General features: G+C 60.7%; 1 protein-coding gene across 7 annotated transcripts; it reads right to left on the bottom strand.

Moving 5' to 3' along the window:
- Positions 1 to 622: 622 nt before the first annotated feature.
- SEPTIN4 (septin 4) lies at positions 623 to 14,322 on the bottom strand. 7 transcript variants are annotated; one of them, XM_069873962.1, is made up of 13 exons: positions 10,466 to 10,641; positions 8,809 to 8,937; positions 8,266 to 8,565; positions 7,939 to 8,032; positions 7,734 to 7,820; positions 6,798 to 6,921; positions 6,472 to 6,606; positions 6,266 to 6,383; positions 5,804 to 5,905; positions 5,273 to 5,369; positions 4,977 to 5,139; positions 2,727 to 2,826; positions 623 to 2,446 (listed from the first exon to the last, which is right to left on the bottom strand). In XM_069873962.1, exons 1-13 carry the CDS (start codon positions 10,499 to 10,501, stop codon positions 2,387 to 2,389), a joined length of 1,545 nt encoding a protein of 514 aa, XP_069730063.1. In that variant the 5' UTR covers positions 10,502 to 10,641; the 3' UTR covers positions 623 to 2,386. The 7 variants fall into 7 exon arrangements, with proteins under 7 accessions (XP_069730063.1, XP_069730062.1, XP_069730065.1 ...); XM_069873961.1 differs by having other exon boundaries at positions 8,809 to 8,940; XM_069873964.1 differs by lacking the exons at positions 8,809 to 8,937; positions 10,466 to 10,641 and adding an exon at positions 14,273 to 14,322 and having other exon boundaries at positions 624 to 2,446.
- Between the last annotated feature and the right edge of the window lie 2,462 nt (positions 14,323 to 16,784).

Raw genomic sequence — 16,784 nt, forward strand, 5'->3', positions numbered from 1 at the left:
CTGGGGGTCTGCAAGGGGGCAGGGAAGGGTAGTAGGGTGCAGGGGCAGTACAGTGGGGTGCAAGACAGGAAAGCAGGGAGGGAGAAAGGGGTATCAGTGGATGATGACCACTGGAAGGCAGGTAGAGACACATCCTGGTGCCACTCTGCCCACCCTTCCTACGCCTTCACCCTGCCAGCTCCTGGTGAAGCCAAGCTGGGGGAATACTGAGTGCACGGGTGCCCGGTGCATGCCAGGTGCCCGCGGTGTCTCCCAGCGGGGCTCACCCCACTGCAGAGTTGTGAGGATGCCCAGCGAAAGCAGGTGGAGGGCAATTCCATCTCCTGGGTCAAGTTCGCCGCTCTGCTCCCAGTTCCCATCACAGCCCCAACCCCAGCAGCACCCGAGGCCAAAGGACCTCAAGGCAGCAACAAGAGGTGGACAAGCCAGCAGCTGGCAGGGGAAACTCATTCTCGCGTCCCCCCCCCATCCCCAGAGCTGGGTCCCATGCAGCTCTCCCACCCCACCTTGAGCTGGGTGCCCCTGTGGGTGCAGCACAACCCCCGAAAATCCATTTGGAGCCTTTGCCAGTGAAATAGGAGCCAGGAGCAAGAGGCTAAGGTGCCCACACCCACGTGGAAGATACATGGGGTTGCAAACAAGCTGGGTCAGCTGTATTTATTGAGAACGATTGTGGAGGGGTAAAAATATTTCCACGAGCTCTATAAGAATTTATAAACCTATACTCTGCTTATCCATTAATAAATGCCTCTATGACCGCCATGCAAAGGGAGGTACCTCTGTAAGAAAATAGCAAGATTTAAAAAATGAAAGCGCTAATGCAGCCTGTGGGGCCCTGTCTGTAGGGGCCATGCCCACAGGGGTCAAAGGACCCTCTGGTTGGCCCAGGCCAGACACTGTCCTGCACCGATGGTGCACACGCTCCTCTCAGCCACACGCAATCCCCACCAGCCAAGTTGCCAGGATGCAAACCCCTCTCTGAGGGATGAAGCCACCTGAAGAATCCTGGCTCAGACAGCCCCACTGGGGAGGGGACGCATCCCCCTGCCAGCAAGCTCCCACTGATCCCAGTGCTGCCTCCACGCCACAGCTTCATCTTTCTCCCTGCCTGAGGGGAGCAGGGAGCTGGCAGGGGTTTGGGTCCATCTCCCCAGGGATGCCCTGCAGCCACTGGCCAGGAGGTGCAGGGCAGGGCTTGCCTTGGGAACACACAGTGGTGCTTTCTGGGAAGTAACATGAATGGGGACATCCTGGGGAGACACAGGAACATGACATAGTGGTCTGTGGGAAAGCCACACTGATGGGAACAGGCTGCGTGGGGGGCACAGCATAGTAACACAGGTGGGGACAGGCTGCAGGGGGCAGGTTGCAGTGCTCTGCAGGGCAGCAACATCGGTGGGGACATCACAGGGCAGCACAACAGTGCTTTGCTGGGAAGCAACATGGATGAGGACATCCTTGGGGGACATACAGGGATACTCTTCCAGGAAGTAACATGGGCATCGTGGGGACACACAGGGACACCATAGAGAGACAAGTGGCACCAAGGGCCAAAACAGCAATGAGGGCTGATACTGTTGCTGCAGGTCAGGAAGCGCTGGTGGCCTGGGACAGTTGGTGTTGCTTTACAGGGCCAGCATCAAGGGGGGCCAGACTGGTGCCCCAGCCTCTGATTTGGGGTTCAGGGGACTTGCTGTGGACACTGTGGTTCCCCAGTGTTCCCAGTGCCCAGGGACCCAAGGGACTTGCAACTGGACACACTGAGGGGGGAGAGGGTCCCTGCTGAGGACAGAGATGGACTTGGGGAGTTTAGTCCCTCCTCACAGCAGGGCTGGCATGGAGGCAGCCAAGGGTCTGAGTGCCAGCTGTCATCGCAGCCGGGCTAGTGGCTGCCCTTCCAACCCCTGTGGTGCCCAGGAGCTGCTGTCCCTCTGTGCCAGCCAAGGCCAGGTGGAAAAAGCCCTGTCCCCCTCAGCAGGGCAGCTGGGAGGCTGGGTCCAGTCCCTCCTTTTCCTCTTCCCTTAAATCAGGGCCAAGCTGAGTGCAAGGGTGGCCCGCATGGATGCAGGGACAAGAGCCAGGCTTTGGGGAGCAGGGGGTGTGGTAGCCCTCCCCAAGCTGCAAGGGACACAGGGAAAGCCAAAGGTCAGGGGACAAAGCTGTCCCCAGCCTGGGGAGTGGCGGGGCAGCAACCTGGGTGCTGAGGCTGGGTGCCCTGGCCCCTCGCTGTCCCTGGGCGCTGGCTGATCGTATAAGGTGGAACCGCAGCAGCTTAAGGTGCAGGTGTGGTGTTGGTGCAGAGTCTGACAGCAAGGTTGGCGCAGGATGGAATATGGTGTAAACAGTTCTGGTCTGGGGCCAGGGGGCAGCGAGGAGGAGGAGGGGGCTAGAGCGAGTCCTTCATCTGCTTCTGGATCTTCTGGAGCATCTCCTGCATTCGCCGCAGCTGGAAGGGAGCAGAGCAGGGACCATGGGGGGCAGCAGGGGGACTGGACCTCCCCAGTCACACCAGCTCCCTTGCAGATGTACTAGAGTCAAGCATCCCAAGCAGCTGTGGGCTCGTAGGGGTGGGGAGGGGGGAACATATGCCTCCCCTCCAAAATCTCCCCACCCTGGCTGGAGAAGCAGCCACCACTGGGACGCTGCGGGAATGGCGGCCCCTGAGGGCTACACCATTGCTGGGGCTGGGAGGGGACCAGGGGGGTTCAGTCCTCCCCTACACTCACCTCTTCATCCTTCTCCCGGATGAGCTTCTCCGTCTCCACATCTGGCACGGAGGGGATGACAGGGATGGGGAAATCCGTCCCGCTCTCCCGTGTCAGCTTGCTGCAGGCAGAGAGAGGAGGTGAGGATGCTGCCACAGCCCTGCCGCCCTCCACAGGGGTCACTCCCCTGGGCACCCCTGTGGGTACCCAGCACACATCTGTACAGACCGTGAGCCCTCCTACCAGCATCATCCTGTACCTTTCTACAGGGAGGGGGTTACATGTGGCTCCGGGCATCCCCCACGTCCTTAGCCACACCTGCTCCCAACCTGCCACACAATAGTTTGGGGGGATCCAGGGATGCACCATCATAGCAAGGAGTGCAGGGACCCCCCAGGGTACAAAGCCCTGCCTGGCTTTTTCCATGTGCTCCCACTTTGGGAAGCATCCTGCTGGGTGCTTTGACCTGGGGTTGGGCTCTCCTCACCCCGTATTTTCTCTGCTGCTCTAAAATACTTTAAATTCGGCATCTTCCTCTCTCCCCCACCCACAGCCCCACTGCAGGACAGACTCCCTGAGCACCCTGCTGCTGAGCCAGCCCCAGGGAATGCTCTGCTCCTGTCCAAAGCCCATGCATGCCAGAGAGCCCTGTGGGTATCCCCACTGTGCAGCCAAGCCGAATCGATGGCTTCTCCCATGTCAACAGCAATGGGGAGGGACCAGCTCTCCTGGCCAGGGAGGCCATGTGGCTGGGACACGCTCAATGTGGCTGGCAGAGGTCATGCGTGTTACCACGTGCCGCTGCTGGCGCAGCCCCACTGAGGGCAAAGGGGTGATGGACACAGCGGATGTCACACAGGCAGGCTGGGTCACCCCTGCCCTTTGGGGTCCCGGAGGGGCTGCCAGTGTGCCATGGCAAGGGATGGAGTTTGTATACATCTTGAACAGCTTTGGAAGTCACTGCCCACTGCCACAACCCCTCGCCATGGGGGGCCCAGTGGGGAGCGCATTGAGCTCCTTCCATCCCTGGCAGCAAGCAAGGCTTCAGCCAGGCATTGGCAACAGGCCAAGCAGTTTCACCAGCCCAGGCAAAGCTGGCTGCCCAGAAAAGGCCACAGGGCTTGCATACTGCTGTCTCCTGTGCCCCAAAATCGCACCAACCCTCCCCCCAACCCCCGCCCCAGGGAGGGCAGCAGGATGGGGGTGCCTGCCCTGCAGCCCTTCCCTTGGGCAGCGTTTGGCTGGGAACAGCCTGGTGCCACCAAACAGTGACACGTCCACCCAGTCCCAAACATGCCTGGGTGAGCCAGGGTGATGCTGCTGGCACACAGCATCCTCCCGGCACCACCACTGGTGCCAGCACCCCAGGGGCACCTTGTGTGGACAACAGGCAGGTGGCCACACAGCTTGCTCTCTGTGAGACTGGCTGCCTGGCCTTTGCATGGGCACAGAAGGACCAAGACAGCATTGGGTACCAGCAAGAATTTTATCTTGGGGCCAGGGAGGGGAGGAGGGCAATGGGTGCCCAGCACATCCCGGCCATGTCCTGGCTCAGTCGGCAGAGCAGTCGGCACAGCACAACCTCAGCGCGGAGGGACGTTGCCTTCTCCGGCCACACGTATGGAGAGACCAGCTTAGAGGCGCCTCTTAGGCCACTAGCCCCCAGGCACTGCTGCTTCATCTCCCCAGGACCCACAGTGCCTCGGCTCACTCCCATGCCACACTAGCCCTGCTGCTGGAGGGTCCCACCAGGGACTCTGATGTGGGTCCCACACAGCATCTTGGGGTGGGTTAAGGTGATGGGAGGGCAGGGAATCTGGCTGCTACCAGCAGCAGAGCCCCAGCATCAGCAGCTTGCTTGGCCCTGGAGCCTGCAGGGATGAAGGGACCCCTCCCTGCCAGAGCCCCCCTAACAGACCCAGCCCAAAGGACACAGGGAACCCCTTGCTGTTGGAACATTCCCTCCAGCCAGGCCAGGTGGACACAGGGTCTCCACTCTCTGCTAAGCATCCCCCTAAGACAGAGGCTCCTTGGGAGGATGCAGGGTCCCCCTCCCCACCAGAACACCCCCCCAACACCAGTCCCTGCCCAATGGCATGGGAAGGGCCCCCCACCGCGCTGCCCCCAGCCCACCACGATGCCTGGCATAGACACTCACACAACCTCAGTCCCCCGAGCTCACCACTCACAAAGGGCTGGAGTCACCCCAGAGAGAGGAAATGCTCCCCTACCACACCCCCCGAGGCTGTCACCCCATTCCCAGCCCCATACTTGCGGTTCCTCTCCTTCACCACCATGCGGGTCATGCTCTGGATGCATTGTGTGCGGTAGTTCTCATAGTGGGTTTCCCGGGTCACGTCCTTGAGGTCCTGCATGTGGGTCCTCACCAGCATCGTCCGCAGCTTCACGAAGTCGCAGTGGGATGGGTTCTCCACTGCCAGGAAGTCTGGGGTCAGGGGGCCACCAGAGCCCCCCACGTCCCTCATGCTGAGCAGTGTGGAGATGAGGCACATGATGTCCACATCCCCCAGGGCTGGTGGGACGCCAGTGACACGGCCCAGCATTACCTTCCACGATGCCCCAGGGGTAGAGGCGCCCGCGGACACGTCGGCCTTTGGCCTCCACGATCGTGTTGCTGCCGATGACAGCAAAGGGGATGCTCTCCTGCCAGAGGACAGCAGGGGTTAGCAGGGCTTGGTTCTGACCACTGTGGCCCACATCCCTCCATGCACAGTCATATCCAGCACCCATCTACCAGGACACATGGAAGCTTTGGCTTTGGAGAGCACGGGGCAGGATGGCAGCAGACATGGCATAGGTTTCTCCAGCTTAGCCCCACTGCAATAAGGGGGCACCTGTGGGGTCTTGGTGACATGCCCAAGTAGTGCGATATGTACTGACCCCACCATGCTGGGGCTGCCAGAGGGCTTATGTGTATTGTACCATGAATACCCAAGCACGATACATCCTCCTGACCACGGGGCTCTCCCACCCTAGTGGTCAAGCTGAAGGAGCCAAACCCTTTGCAAGGGGGGTTGTACTCGATGTCCTTGAGAGGTACCTTCCAACCGAACCCATTCTATGATTTTATGACCCACCTTCAGTGCCTGGTCCTGCAGCTTGAACTCCTCATCCTCATCAGAGTCACACTCAGGGAACTGGTAGATGCGGATGCCGTACTGGTCAATCTCCTCACGGATCTGGAGGCAAACAGCTCTGCTGAGGGTAGGGCTCTGGCCCTCAGAGATGGGGTGGTAAGAGCCATACAGCCCTAGTGTCCCCCCAAGGACCCACAAACCCCGTCCCAGGCAGGAGATCCTAGACTGGATGTCACAGATAGCCCCCTGCACCCTTCCACACTCTTGCTGAGCACCAGGGAGACACGTCCTTGGTGGGCACGTGGGCAATACGATCCTTTCTTTACATGTCCTTTGCATGGAGAATGCCCCATGGCAAATTGCAGACAGGGCCTGGAGAGAGCTCCCAGACGAATGGGGACCCTCCCCCCCGGCCACTCACACCCACTGGAATAGCTCCAGCCTGGGTCAACCTCCCTTTACCTTGTTCTTCATGCGCTCCACCTCAGCGGGTGTCAGGGTGTCAGCCTTGGCCAGCACAGGCACGATGTTGACCCGCTGGTGCAGGGCTCTCATGAACTCCACGTCCAGGGGTCGGAGTCTGTGGGGAGAGCCCGATGAGCACCGTCCCACCAAGCCCCTTCCCATCCCTGCTTGCTCCCAGCAGCACAGGCAGGGCCTGCCTGTACCCATGGCCGAAGGGCGAGATGAAGTAGATGCAGCAGTGGACTCGGTTGTCCTGGATATTTTTCCGGTTGAGGCCACTTTCATCACGGAAATACTGCTCAAACTGCTGGTCAATGTAGTCTGCCACTGGCTTCCAGCTGTGGAGACAGGAGGTGACCATTGGAGTTCCCTGTGGGACTCCTGGGCTTTCCTTGTATCCCCAGCCCATGAGCTCCTATGGTTCAGCATCACAGCCTGAAAAGCAGCAGGCATCTCACCACCAGAGTCACCAGCGCCCCTGGGGGCACTTCCCAGCCCTGGGGAGACCCCACCCCACAGTGGGACGCACCACTCTGTATTGTTGACAGCATCACCAAAGCCCGGCGTGTCCACGATGGTCAGGCGCAGCTTGACACCCTTCTCCTCAATATCCACCACGTGCTTGGTGATCTCCACCGTCTGCGTTATGCGCTCTGCAGTGGCAGGAGGCACAGAGACAAGGCAAGGGACACCCCAGGCAAGGGGTGACAGAGATACTGGCAGCACCCAAGTGTCACCCTCCCTCCAGGGGTCTGGAGTGGCTCTGCAGGAGCCAGGGTACAGTGTCAAGATGGGACACTCCGTGCTGCAGCCTCTCACATCCTGACAAGAATGTGCAGCCACCCTTTGGTGGCCGTGTCACCAGCACCTTGTGGCAGCCTGCGTCCAGCAGTGCAGGGGTTTGCTGGGACTAGGCATCACCGCAGGAGCATTTGCAGCTCCCTGTACCCCATGTATGACCCCACGGCTCTGGGATCGCGTGTGTCCCTTTGCCCTCAACCCCGCCATCCCCCAGGACACTCCCTTTGTATTGTGTGCACGTGGCCACACACACTTCGGCTTTTGCTCCAGGCAACGGAAACAAATCAAACAAAATGCCTCAAAACAAATCAACTGGACTCGAAGCCCTAGGGATTTGGGCAGGTTTGGGCGATTTGAATTGAAAAACTCTGCAGCTGACCCGGCACCGTGCCCTGAGTGGCTCCAGACCCCTGGGTTTGCTGCTGCTCTGGCCGATCCCCAACAAGCTGGGACTTGTTTTCCAAGCAGGGACAAAGCCCCAGTGGGGGGGTCCCCGTGCCAGGCAAGGGGGGTGCCTCTGCCTTGGAGTGGCCCCCAGTGCCGGCAGGCAGCCGGCAACGCGCCCGCAGCCTCAGAGAGCTGGAAAATCCTGGAGGGCAGGGAGTGGGTCTGCATCCCCCAGGACACCAGGAACACCCTAGCGCTGTGGCTGTGCCCCCCTCACCTTCGGCGTTCAGCAGCTTACGGTCTCTATACATGTCAGTCAGGAAGAGGCTGTTGACCAGGGTGGATTTGCCCAGCCCGGATTCACCTGGGACAGGGAGACCCGTGTGACCAGGAGCAGCCGGTGCCCTGCCCTTGCTCCATGGCTTTTGGATCCAGAGTAGGATCAGCAGATCCCCTGTGCCAGGCTCGCACTTGCCCCATACCTGCCACCATGAGGGTGAAGTCGAAGCCCTTCTTCACTGACTTCCGATGGACCTGGTTGGGCAGCGTGGCAAAGCCCACGTACTCCTTGTCATCCTGTGATCAGAGGGCATGTGGGACAGCGAATGACACCATCCCACCCCCTCAATCCTGCCAGGTCACCCCTTTTTCCCCCTCCCTTAGATGGGTTCCCCAGGGCTAGAGCACCACGGGATGTGGCCATGCCTACCCAAACCCCTTGGGTTTGGAGGCTGGGAACATCCTCCACCATGGTTCCTGCAGCTCCTTGCCCTATATCCATCCCAGGCCCCTGTGAATGCATCCTGTACCTCCGAGGAGTCATAGGGGTCCAGCTGCCCCCAGGGGCTCCGCGGGCGATTGGGGCTCAGGGGCAGGGGGGCGGTGATGTGCTGCTGGAAATCCAAAGGCCGAGACCGGGAGAAGGTCCTGGAGTCCCTCTCATCGTCAGGTCCATCAGGGGGGACCCTGCCCACGCTGCAGAGTGAGTGGCCAGGCTCCCAACCGCTTTCTGGGGTTTCCACCTTCCTGGGGCTGTCGGTGACTGGGCAATCCCGCAAGAGCTGAGTGAGCTCAGCTTCCTCTGAGTCCTCCTTCAGGAAATGCTTTATCTGGGGACCAAAGGAGGAGGTGACAGCAACTGCGGTAGTGCTAGCCCAAGGTGGCATCGCCCAACTTGGCATCACAAGCTCCCATGTCACAGCAGCCGGACACATGCACCCCAAGGACAGCAGGGGTGGGAGAGGTGGTACACAGATACTCCAAGGGACCAGCCACCACCCTGGGAACACCACGGGGACACCAAGGGGATGGCAGAAGGGACAGCTGTGGTCCCATGCACCCCAGGCGCTTACAGCTTGCAGTGCAGGGACAGCAGCCGGCTCCTGGCACTCCAGGGTATAGGGATGGGAACCATCCCCCTGGACACCCGGTTGCTCCTCAGGGTCTTCTGGGGTAGCCAGGACCCCCACACATCCCATGGCCTGCTGGGAGGATGGGGAGGGGACACCATGGAGCAAGGAGAGACATCAAGAGGAGTTGAACAGCAGTGATGGAGGAGCTGGCAGTGGGGCAGGACCCAGAGGGGAGGCAGATAGTGGTGAGAGGTTTGCCTGTGCCCTCGTGCCTGCCCATTCGATGAGTCTCAGCACGATCGGTGGCACCAGGGGCTCCATCCCGGCAGTTGCAGGGAATCACAGAATCATAGAATGGTTTGGGCTGGGAGGGACCTCAAAGCCCACCCAGTTCCACTCCCTGTCATGGAGACCTCCTACTGGATCAGGGGCTGCAAGCCCCATCCAACCTGGCCTTGAACACCTCCAGGGATGGGGCAGCCACCACTGCTCTGGGCAACCTGGGCCAGGGCCTCCTCACCCTCACAGCAAAACATTTCTCCCTAAGATCCCATCTCAGTCTCCAGCCAGGGCAGGGGACCCAACCAGCCATTACCAGACCCACGTGCAGAGGGTGAGGACCACAGAATCTGTCAGGCAAAAGGGCTATGACCCCCATGGCTACACTCTGGTAGCATTCTTGTCCACACCAGGACCCCAGCAGCCCCACAATCCAGCTCTGCCCTGGCTCTGCGGGCGCAGGCAGAAGCCTCAGGCAAGGGCCAGGGGAACAGGCACAGTGGCCCCCAAGTGGGGCTGGGATGTGGCGACAGGGATGGGTCCACATTCTGTTTACAAGCATCAGTGGGAGGAGACGCATTCCCAAGGGCATCAGACAGCGACTCCCACCTGAATGTGGCAGTAGGCTCCCCAGTGCCACACAACAGCAACTGCCATGGGCAGGAGAAGCCCCAAATGGGTGGCACCCAGGGTATTGGGGAGCCCTTGATCCTGCAGGGTCACACCTAGGGGGGCAGTGCCTCCCCATGGACACGTGTCCTCCCCCATCCCATGTCCCTGCTCCATCGGCAGGGAGGGCAGCTGCGCCAGCGGCAAGATGAGATGCATAGAATTAGTGGGCTGGAAACAAGGTCACAGCGCTGTTGGGGCTGTGCGCTCACATGCCTGCTCCCCAGGACCCCCATGGCCACCGACATGGGGCCCATGGAGCCCAGTTTAGGGGGCAGCAGGTGCCTCCATGATGGGGGTTGCGGGGCTCCCACATCCTGTCTCCTCTAGCCGCTCAGTAGCGTTCAGCAAGTCCATGTGATTGCAAACTCCTCTTCCTCACCAACCCTGACCTGGCGGGGGCTCAGCACCAGCCCACACCACGGCACAGCCTGTCCAGGGCCCACACAGGGCTGGGAGACGATGCCAGAACCTCCAAGTCTCCCATCCCCACTGCCGCTTCATCCTCAGAGCCTCAGCAATGCTGTGGCATGGGTAAGGGTTTCCACCACATCCTCAGGGGTCCTGCAGCAAGTGCAGCCCCCAGCAAGGCTGTCCTAGGGATGGAATATTGGCTTTGGCACCTCCCCACAGCACCGGGGGGTTCTGGGACGCCCCCATCCCCATCTGCCCCTCTTCAGCCCACTGGGGAAGGACGCAGCATCCATACCTCTTGCCCAGGCTGCAGCTCGGGGCAGGATGCCATGGCAGAACCGGTGTTGCCCGTAGCTGGAAAAGGATGCGAGTGAGCAAACGGCACCGGCTGCGCGAAGGGATGGGGAGCTGCATTAGCATAAGCTCCACCCTGGGCAGGCCCTGTGGTCCAGCACCCACAGCACCCAGGCACATCTCTGCGGGAGCCGGGGGGGCAGGAGCAGTGGGGGCGGTGCAGGATGGGAGAGGGAGCCTTGAGCAGAGCCAAAACCAGCTCCTGTACACTCAGCAAGATGTCAAAATGCTGTTGGCCAAGAAGGTGGCAAGGCAGGTCCTGGGGAGCTTCATCACCACCACGGCCACCCCCACCTTGGACTAAGCACAGAGCTCATCCCCAGCCCAGGAGGACATTCAGCCATGGCAAACCCCTCTATCTCAGAACAAAAGCCTGCTCTCTCCCAGTGCACACCAGGTCCTCCCCCACTCCCCACCCAAAGGACCCCCAGCCACCCCGGCATTGCTCCTCAGCATCTTCAAGGGGAGAAACTCAGTTTCTCACGAAAGCCTGTTTGAAAACTCAACACTTTTGCACCCGACAATTAAAGATTCCCCACACAGCTTCAAAGTCACTTTTCTGGATGCGTCTGATGGGTTCTGCCAGGAAGGACCCAGCTCTGGGCTGGGAGAAGCAGGAAAGATGCCCACAACAGGGATCTCTGGCAGGAGCTGCAGCGGTCCTGCTGCAGCTTCCCTGGCTCATCCCTGGGGAGGCAAAGTGTTAACAGTGCCTCAGGAGGAGCCTCAGGAGGGCACCTGAGCTGTCAAAGTGCAGGGTGGCCCAAACCGTGATTCACCTTGATGCATGTCAAAATGCATCAGAGCAGCTCAGGCGCAGAGCCAGGGACCCATGGAAGGGCTGCCTTCCCCAGGTAAGTCCTAAAAAGCCCTAGAAAGCCCTCAAGCACCGGCTGGTGCCAGAACAGGTCCCAGGAACCAAAAGCCTGGCAGACACAGAGGGTCCTGGATGCTCCTGTGCAGGTCCACAGCACCTCTGGGTCCCAGCCACGCTCCTAACCCAGTGCTGGATCTGCCCTCTCCCAGCTTCAGCACTAGTGGCAGAACCCCTGCCACCCTCCCCAGCCTCAGCCATCGCTGCTCAGGGCCCAGGGACCAATGCCGCCACCCCTGGCTGAGCTGCACCTCTCTAAGGGAGCTCCCCAATAGCTTTGAGCCCCTTTTCCCACTACAATCCCAGGCGGCGGCACCCACCAGTCTGGCCAGGCTCTGCACTCCACCAGCAGTGCCCCTTTGTGCCCCATATCGCCCTTGTCTGGTGCAGGCACAGCTCCCTACAACACACATTCCTTCCCTACCCTACAATTCCAGCAGGAGTAGGGATTTATGGCATTGAGAGCCCGGGGCAGCGCGGGTGCCCCTATAAGCAGATTACATGCTCGGCTACACATGAGCCGGCGCTCAGCACCAGGACTGCCACCAGCCTGGCAGCTCCAGTGAGATGACATGCATGCTGCCTCATCCCTGCCCGTCACCCTGCATCGTTCCTTCCCCACATGGTGACAGCCTGGGGGCTGGGGCAGAGCAGGGCACAGGGGCAATGAGCAAAACCTGAGTTGGGAAAGCCCCCGTCTGACCTGTAGCATCTTTCTGCCTGGCACCACTTTTACATAGGATGTGTTTTCCCAGACTGTTTCTGCAAGGAAAAGGAAGGGGTCATTCCAGTGAGGTCCTTTCCCACAGCCAGGTTGTCCAAGGCATCTCCAGTCCATCCAAATGTGACATGCAGATATGTGACCCATGGCATAGCACCCACTGCTGCACAACAACTGGGCACCTCAGACACAAAACCCAGGCAGGACAAGACACAGGAAGGAACTCCATAGGGGACAAGGGTACAGTGGCCCCCACCAAAGCACCGCCAGTCTGACTCTTCCTGGTACAGCCGGCACCTGTGCTGCTCCAAGCTGCCTCCACTGGGTCAGGTTGCTCAAAGTCCCATCCAACCTGGCCTTGAACCCCTCCAGGGATGGGGCAGCCACCACTGCTCTGGATGGCCAGGGCCTCACCATCCTCACAGCAAAATATTTCTTCCCAAGATCTCATCTCAATATCCCCTCTTGCAGCTTAAAACTGTTCCCCCTAGTCCTCTCCCTGCCCTCCCTGATCAAGGGCTCCTCCCCAGCTTTCCTGGAGCCCCTTTCAGCACTGGCAACTGTTGTAAGGTCTCCTTGCAGCCTTCTCTTCTCCAGGCTGAACAACCCCAACTCTCTCAGCCTGTCCTTAAATGGGAGGTGCTCCAGCCCTCGCATTGCCCCCGTGGCCTCCTCTGGACTCACTATAATAGATCCATGTTCTACAAATAGCTTTAACAGGTGTGGGGCATCCTATGGCAGAGGAACAGGTCCCTGCTCTGGGCACGGTGTCAGCACCAGGTAGGCAAGCATGCGGTACAAGACCCTTCCTGACACATTCCCCAGTGCCAGCTGTAGGGAATCCTCCAGCTTTCAGGACCTGCAAGTAAGTGCCTGTGCAGGGACCCCAGGATGTGAAAACACATGGTGGCTTCCTGCAAGCTGCGAAGTGACAAAGTGACAGCAGGGCCTGTCCAGGCTGCAAACAAGGTGGCATCTCAGCACATGGGGATCAATGAGAAGATCCATCCCACTATGAAGCAGAAGCAGAGACTGAGGGGAACCATTGCTCATCCTACTTCTTGGGGTGAGCCATGGACCACTGTAGGGACAGAGGGATGGGATACTGGTGTTGGGGAGCACTGGCTCCACCTCTGCTGTTCCTTTTGGATGTGTCCACGTGCACCTCCAGCCCCGACTCACCCTACATCCATGGCCAAGGGACCTCCTCTCTGCTTCCCAGCTACTGTTGTCATTTTCCCCCCAGATGCTTCCAAGCCTGGATCTGTCCATCCCCAAAGCCATGTTTTTGAGCTTCTTGGGAAGGCTCTCGCTGGAGCAGGTTGTGACACGCTTCACCAGCCACCCTCCTGTCTGGTTTCCCTGCATCCTGCTCCGGAGGAACGTGCCGTTCCCGTTCCCACGGTGGCGGCCGGGGAGGGACAGCCACGACAGTCCCCGCCAAGGGCAAACGTCTCAGCGGCTGCAGCGCCGGTGCCACACGAGCCGCGGCCACAACCCCGCGTCACCGTCCCCACCCCGGGCAAGGCGAGCACCTCGAGGTGCCCTTGGGGACGTGGCCGGGATCCTGGGGACCTGCCACCGCCGAGGAGGGATGAGGGAGGACGAGCGCTGCAGGACGAGCGGCTGCGGGGCCGGGGAGGCCCTTCGGCAGCTCCGAACGTCGCAGGTGACTGCAGAGCGGGCTCCCGGGAGCCACTCTGGCACCGAGGCCACCGCATCCCGGGCACCGGGAAGCAGCAGCAAACCAGGGAGAAGCCACAACCCAGCCTACGCCAGGGTCCCGCGGGGCGCGGAGTCGCGCAGGTGCCTTTGAAGGAGACGCCCGCCCCGATGCCACGGTGGGCGGCCGGGAAGGACCAGCATCCTCACATCCCCCCCCGCCGGGGCTGGAACCGGGATCCCCTCCCATCCCCAAACCCCCCCTATCCCTGGGGCTGGAACCGGGACCCCGCACCCCCGCCGGGGCTGGAACAGGGAACCCCCTCCCCTTCCACCGCGGGGATGCAACGGGGATCCCGCACATCTCCCTGGGGCCGCAATCGGGACGCTGCCCGCCCCCCGCCCCACTTCGCTGGGGCTCCTTCCCGCAGGGCCCGGGGGCCCCGGGAGCGGCTGCAGCCCCCTCTGCCGCCCCCCCTGCCCGGCCCTACCATGGCTGAGGCGCGGGGCGCCGGCCGGAGCGGCGGCTGCGGGCGGCCCGGCCCGGGGCAGCGGCAGAAATAGCGGCGGGGGCGGAGCGGGGCGGGGCGGGGGCGGGGGCAGCATCACCACCCGGCACCGGCACCGCTACCGGGCGTCAGCATCACCGCCCGCACCGGCATCAGCACCGGCATCACCGCCAGGCATCGGCATCATCACTCGCACCGGCACTGGCATCGGCTCCTGGCACCGGCACCACCACCAGTCGCCAGCATCACTGCCTGCACCGGCATCACCGCCCAGCGTCTGGCACTGGGACCAGACGCTGGCACTGGACTCAGCACTGGGCACCAGCCCCAGCAGCCACTGCTGGTCCCAGGGTACTGGTATCGTCACCTGTCATTGGGTACCAGCCGTGTCACCACACGCTGCACACCAGGCACTGGCATCATGCATCATCTCGTGGCACTGCCCATAGGATGCAGGGCAGCAGGATAAGGCAGCAGCAGCAGGCACGGGGCTCCAGCCTCCCCCTGTGTCCTCAGTACAGGGTGCTGGGCACCGGGAATGGGGCACCTGCACTGAGTACTGGACGTTGTCACTGGCTATGGGGTCTGGTGCAGGCAGCAGGTACACGGCCCCAGCACCGGGTGCTGGCACAGCCGAGAGGGACCAACTGCAGCATCAGAGCTGCCTCCTGGCAGTAGTCACTGCTAACAGATGTTTCTTGGCAGTGCTAGGCACCAGTTACTGCACAGCAGCCACTGTGTACTGGGAGCTCCGGGCACTGGGTACCAGTTAGCAAGTGTTGGGTACCTGGGATCACACACCAGGCAAACACACTAGTACTACACATCAAACACTGGGCACCGTGTGCCATGAACTAGGGACTGAACTAGGCTTGGGACACCGGATCTCAGTATTCCCCAGTGCTTTCTCTGCAAAATCCTAAATTGCTTCCACCCAACGAGCCTTTCCCAGCACTGGCATCATCCAGGCAACCCTGCTTGCAGCCCTGTGCTCCGTGTCCATGTCCCTGGCCTAATCCTGTGCCAAGGGTTGCAGCTGCTTCCTGGGATCCCCACAGCCCAGACCCACACTTCCAAATGCAGCGGGCACCACTGGCATGGGGCCATGTCCTGTCCCCTCCTGTCCCTGCTGAGAGCAGGGAAGGATGCTGGCACGGTTGGCCAGGGAGGCACGCAGGGCTTGTGTTCCCAGCCATGAAAGAGGCTGGGGGGCTCCTGGCCAGCCACAGCCATTCCCTGCAGTGAGTGGTTGGCAGAGGCTCAGCCACCTGCTGATTTCAGCCTCTGGTTCAGCCAGGGCTGTTCTTGTCCCCCCTAAACACACTCTGCTGCCAGGGGACTCAATGCCCCTTGCGCTCCCAGAGCATCCGCTCACAGGCAGCTCCCCGTGCTTCACTTGCCCTACTCATAAGACAAAGCCAGTGGTAATTTCATAGCAGGAAAAGCCAGATCCAGACCCACACAGACTCTCCCACAGGGTCTGGGTGACTCCACAGGGATCATCTCAGCCTTGTCCCCAACCTTGCCACTGCCAAGGGCCTCATGCGCACACACACATACACTCTGCTACGGGCCCAGGATTGCACTGCAATAGAATTATTTGGGCTGGAAGGGACCTCAAAGCCCATTAAGTTCCAACCCCCTTCTACAGGCAGGGACACCTCCCACTGGATCAGTTTGCTCAAAGCCCCATCTAACCTGGCCTTGAACACCTCCAGGGATGCGGCAGCCACCACTGCTCTGGGCAACCTGGGCCAGGGCCTCATCACCTTCATCGTGAAGAATTTCTTCCTTATGTCTAATCTAAATCTGGCCCCTTTCAATTTAAAGCTGTTCCCCTTCATCCTGTCGCTCCATGCCCTTCTAAAAAGCCCCTCCCCATCCTTCCCTGGAGTCCCATTCAGCACTGGAAGCTGCTCCAAGGTCTCCCCGCAGCCTTCTCTTCTCCAGGCTGAACAACCCCTACTGTCTCAGCCTGTCCTCAAGCGGGAGCTGCTCCAGTCCTCGGATCATCTCTGTGGCCACTTCTGGACCTGTTCCAACCGATCCATGTCCTTCTTATGTTTTGGGTTCCAAAACTGGACACAGGGCTCCAGGTGAGGCCTCTCCAGAGCAGAGCAGAGCAGAGCAGAGCAGAGCAGAGCAGAGCAGAGGGGCAGAATCCCCTTCCTCATCCTGCTGGCCACACTTTTTGTGATGCAGCCCAGGACACGGTTGGTTTCTGGGCTGCAAGTCCGTGTTGCTGGCTCATGCACAACTGGTGTAGGGGGAGCCCCAGTGCCCTCCAGGTCTCATCCATGTCAGGTGGCCAGCAGTGAGCCTGCTTGCTGGGAAGACCAATCTCCCCTGCTGCAGGGGAGCAGGCAGGAGCAGGTAGGTGCTGGTGGCCATTTGCATCCCTAATCCCCTCAGTAAGGGCTTTCCTCCAAGATTAGCAGGGATTATCGTCTCTGGGGATCCAGGAGCTCAGCTCCATCTCCCCCTGCCCTTCAAG

The sequence above is a fragment of the Phaenicophaeus curvirostris genome, chromosome 21 (assembly GCF_032191515.1).
Source record: "Phaenicophaeus curvirostris isolate KB17595 chromosome 21, BPBGC_Pcur_1.0, whole genome shotgun sequence".
Lineage (NCBI taxonomy): Eukaryota > Metazoa > Chordata > Aves > Cuculiformes > Cuculidae > Phaenicophaeus > Phaenicophaeus curvirostris.

What these genes read in the sequence shown, in the direction of transcription:
- SEPTIN4 (XM_069873958.1), bottom strand. Translation starts at nt 10,501, where the DNA reads ATGGCATCCTGCCCCGAGCTGCAGCCTGGGCAAGAG. An exon ending in ACCCCTATGACTCCTCGGAG is followed by an intron (nt 8,033 to 8,265) that starts GTACAGGATGCA and finishes CTCTGATCACAG; the next exon opens with GATGACAAGGAGTACGTGGG. An exon ending in TAAGCTGCTGAACGCCGAAG is followed by an intron (nt 6,922 to 7,733) that starts GTGAGGGGGGCA and finishes CTGCCACTGCAG; the next exon opens with AGCGCATAACGCAGACGGTG.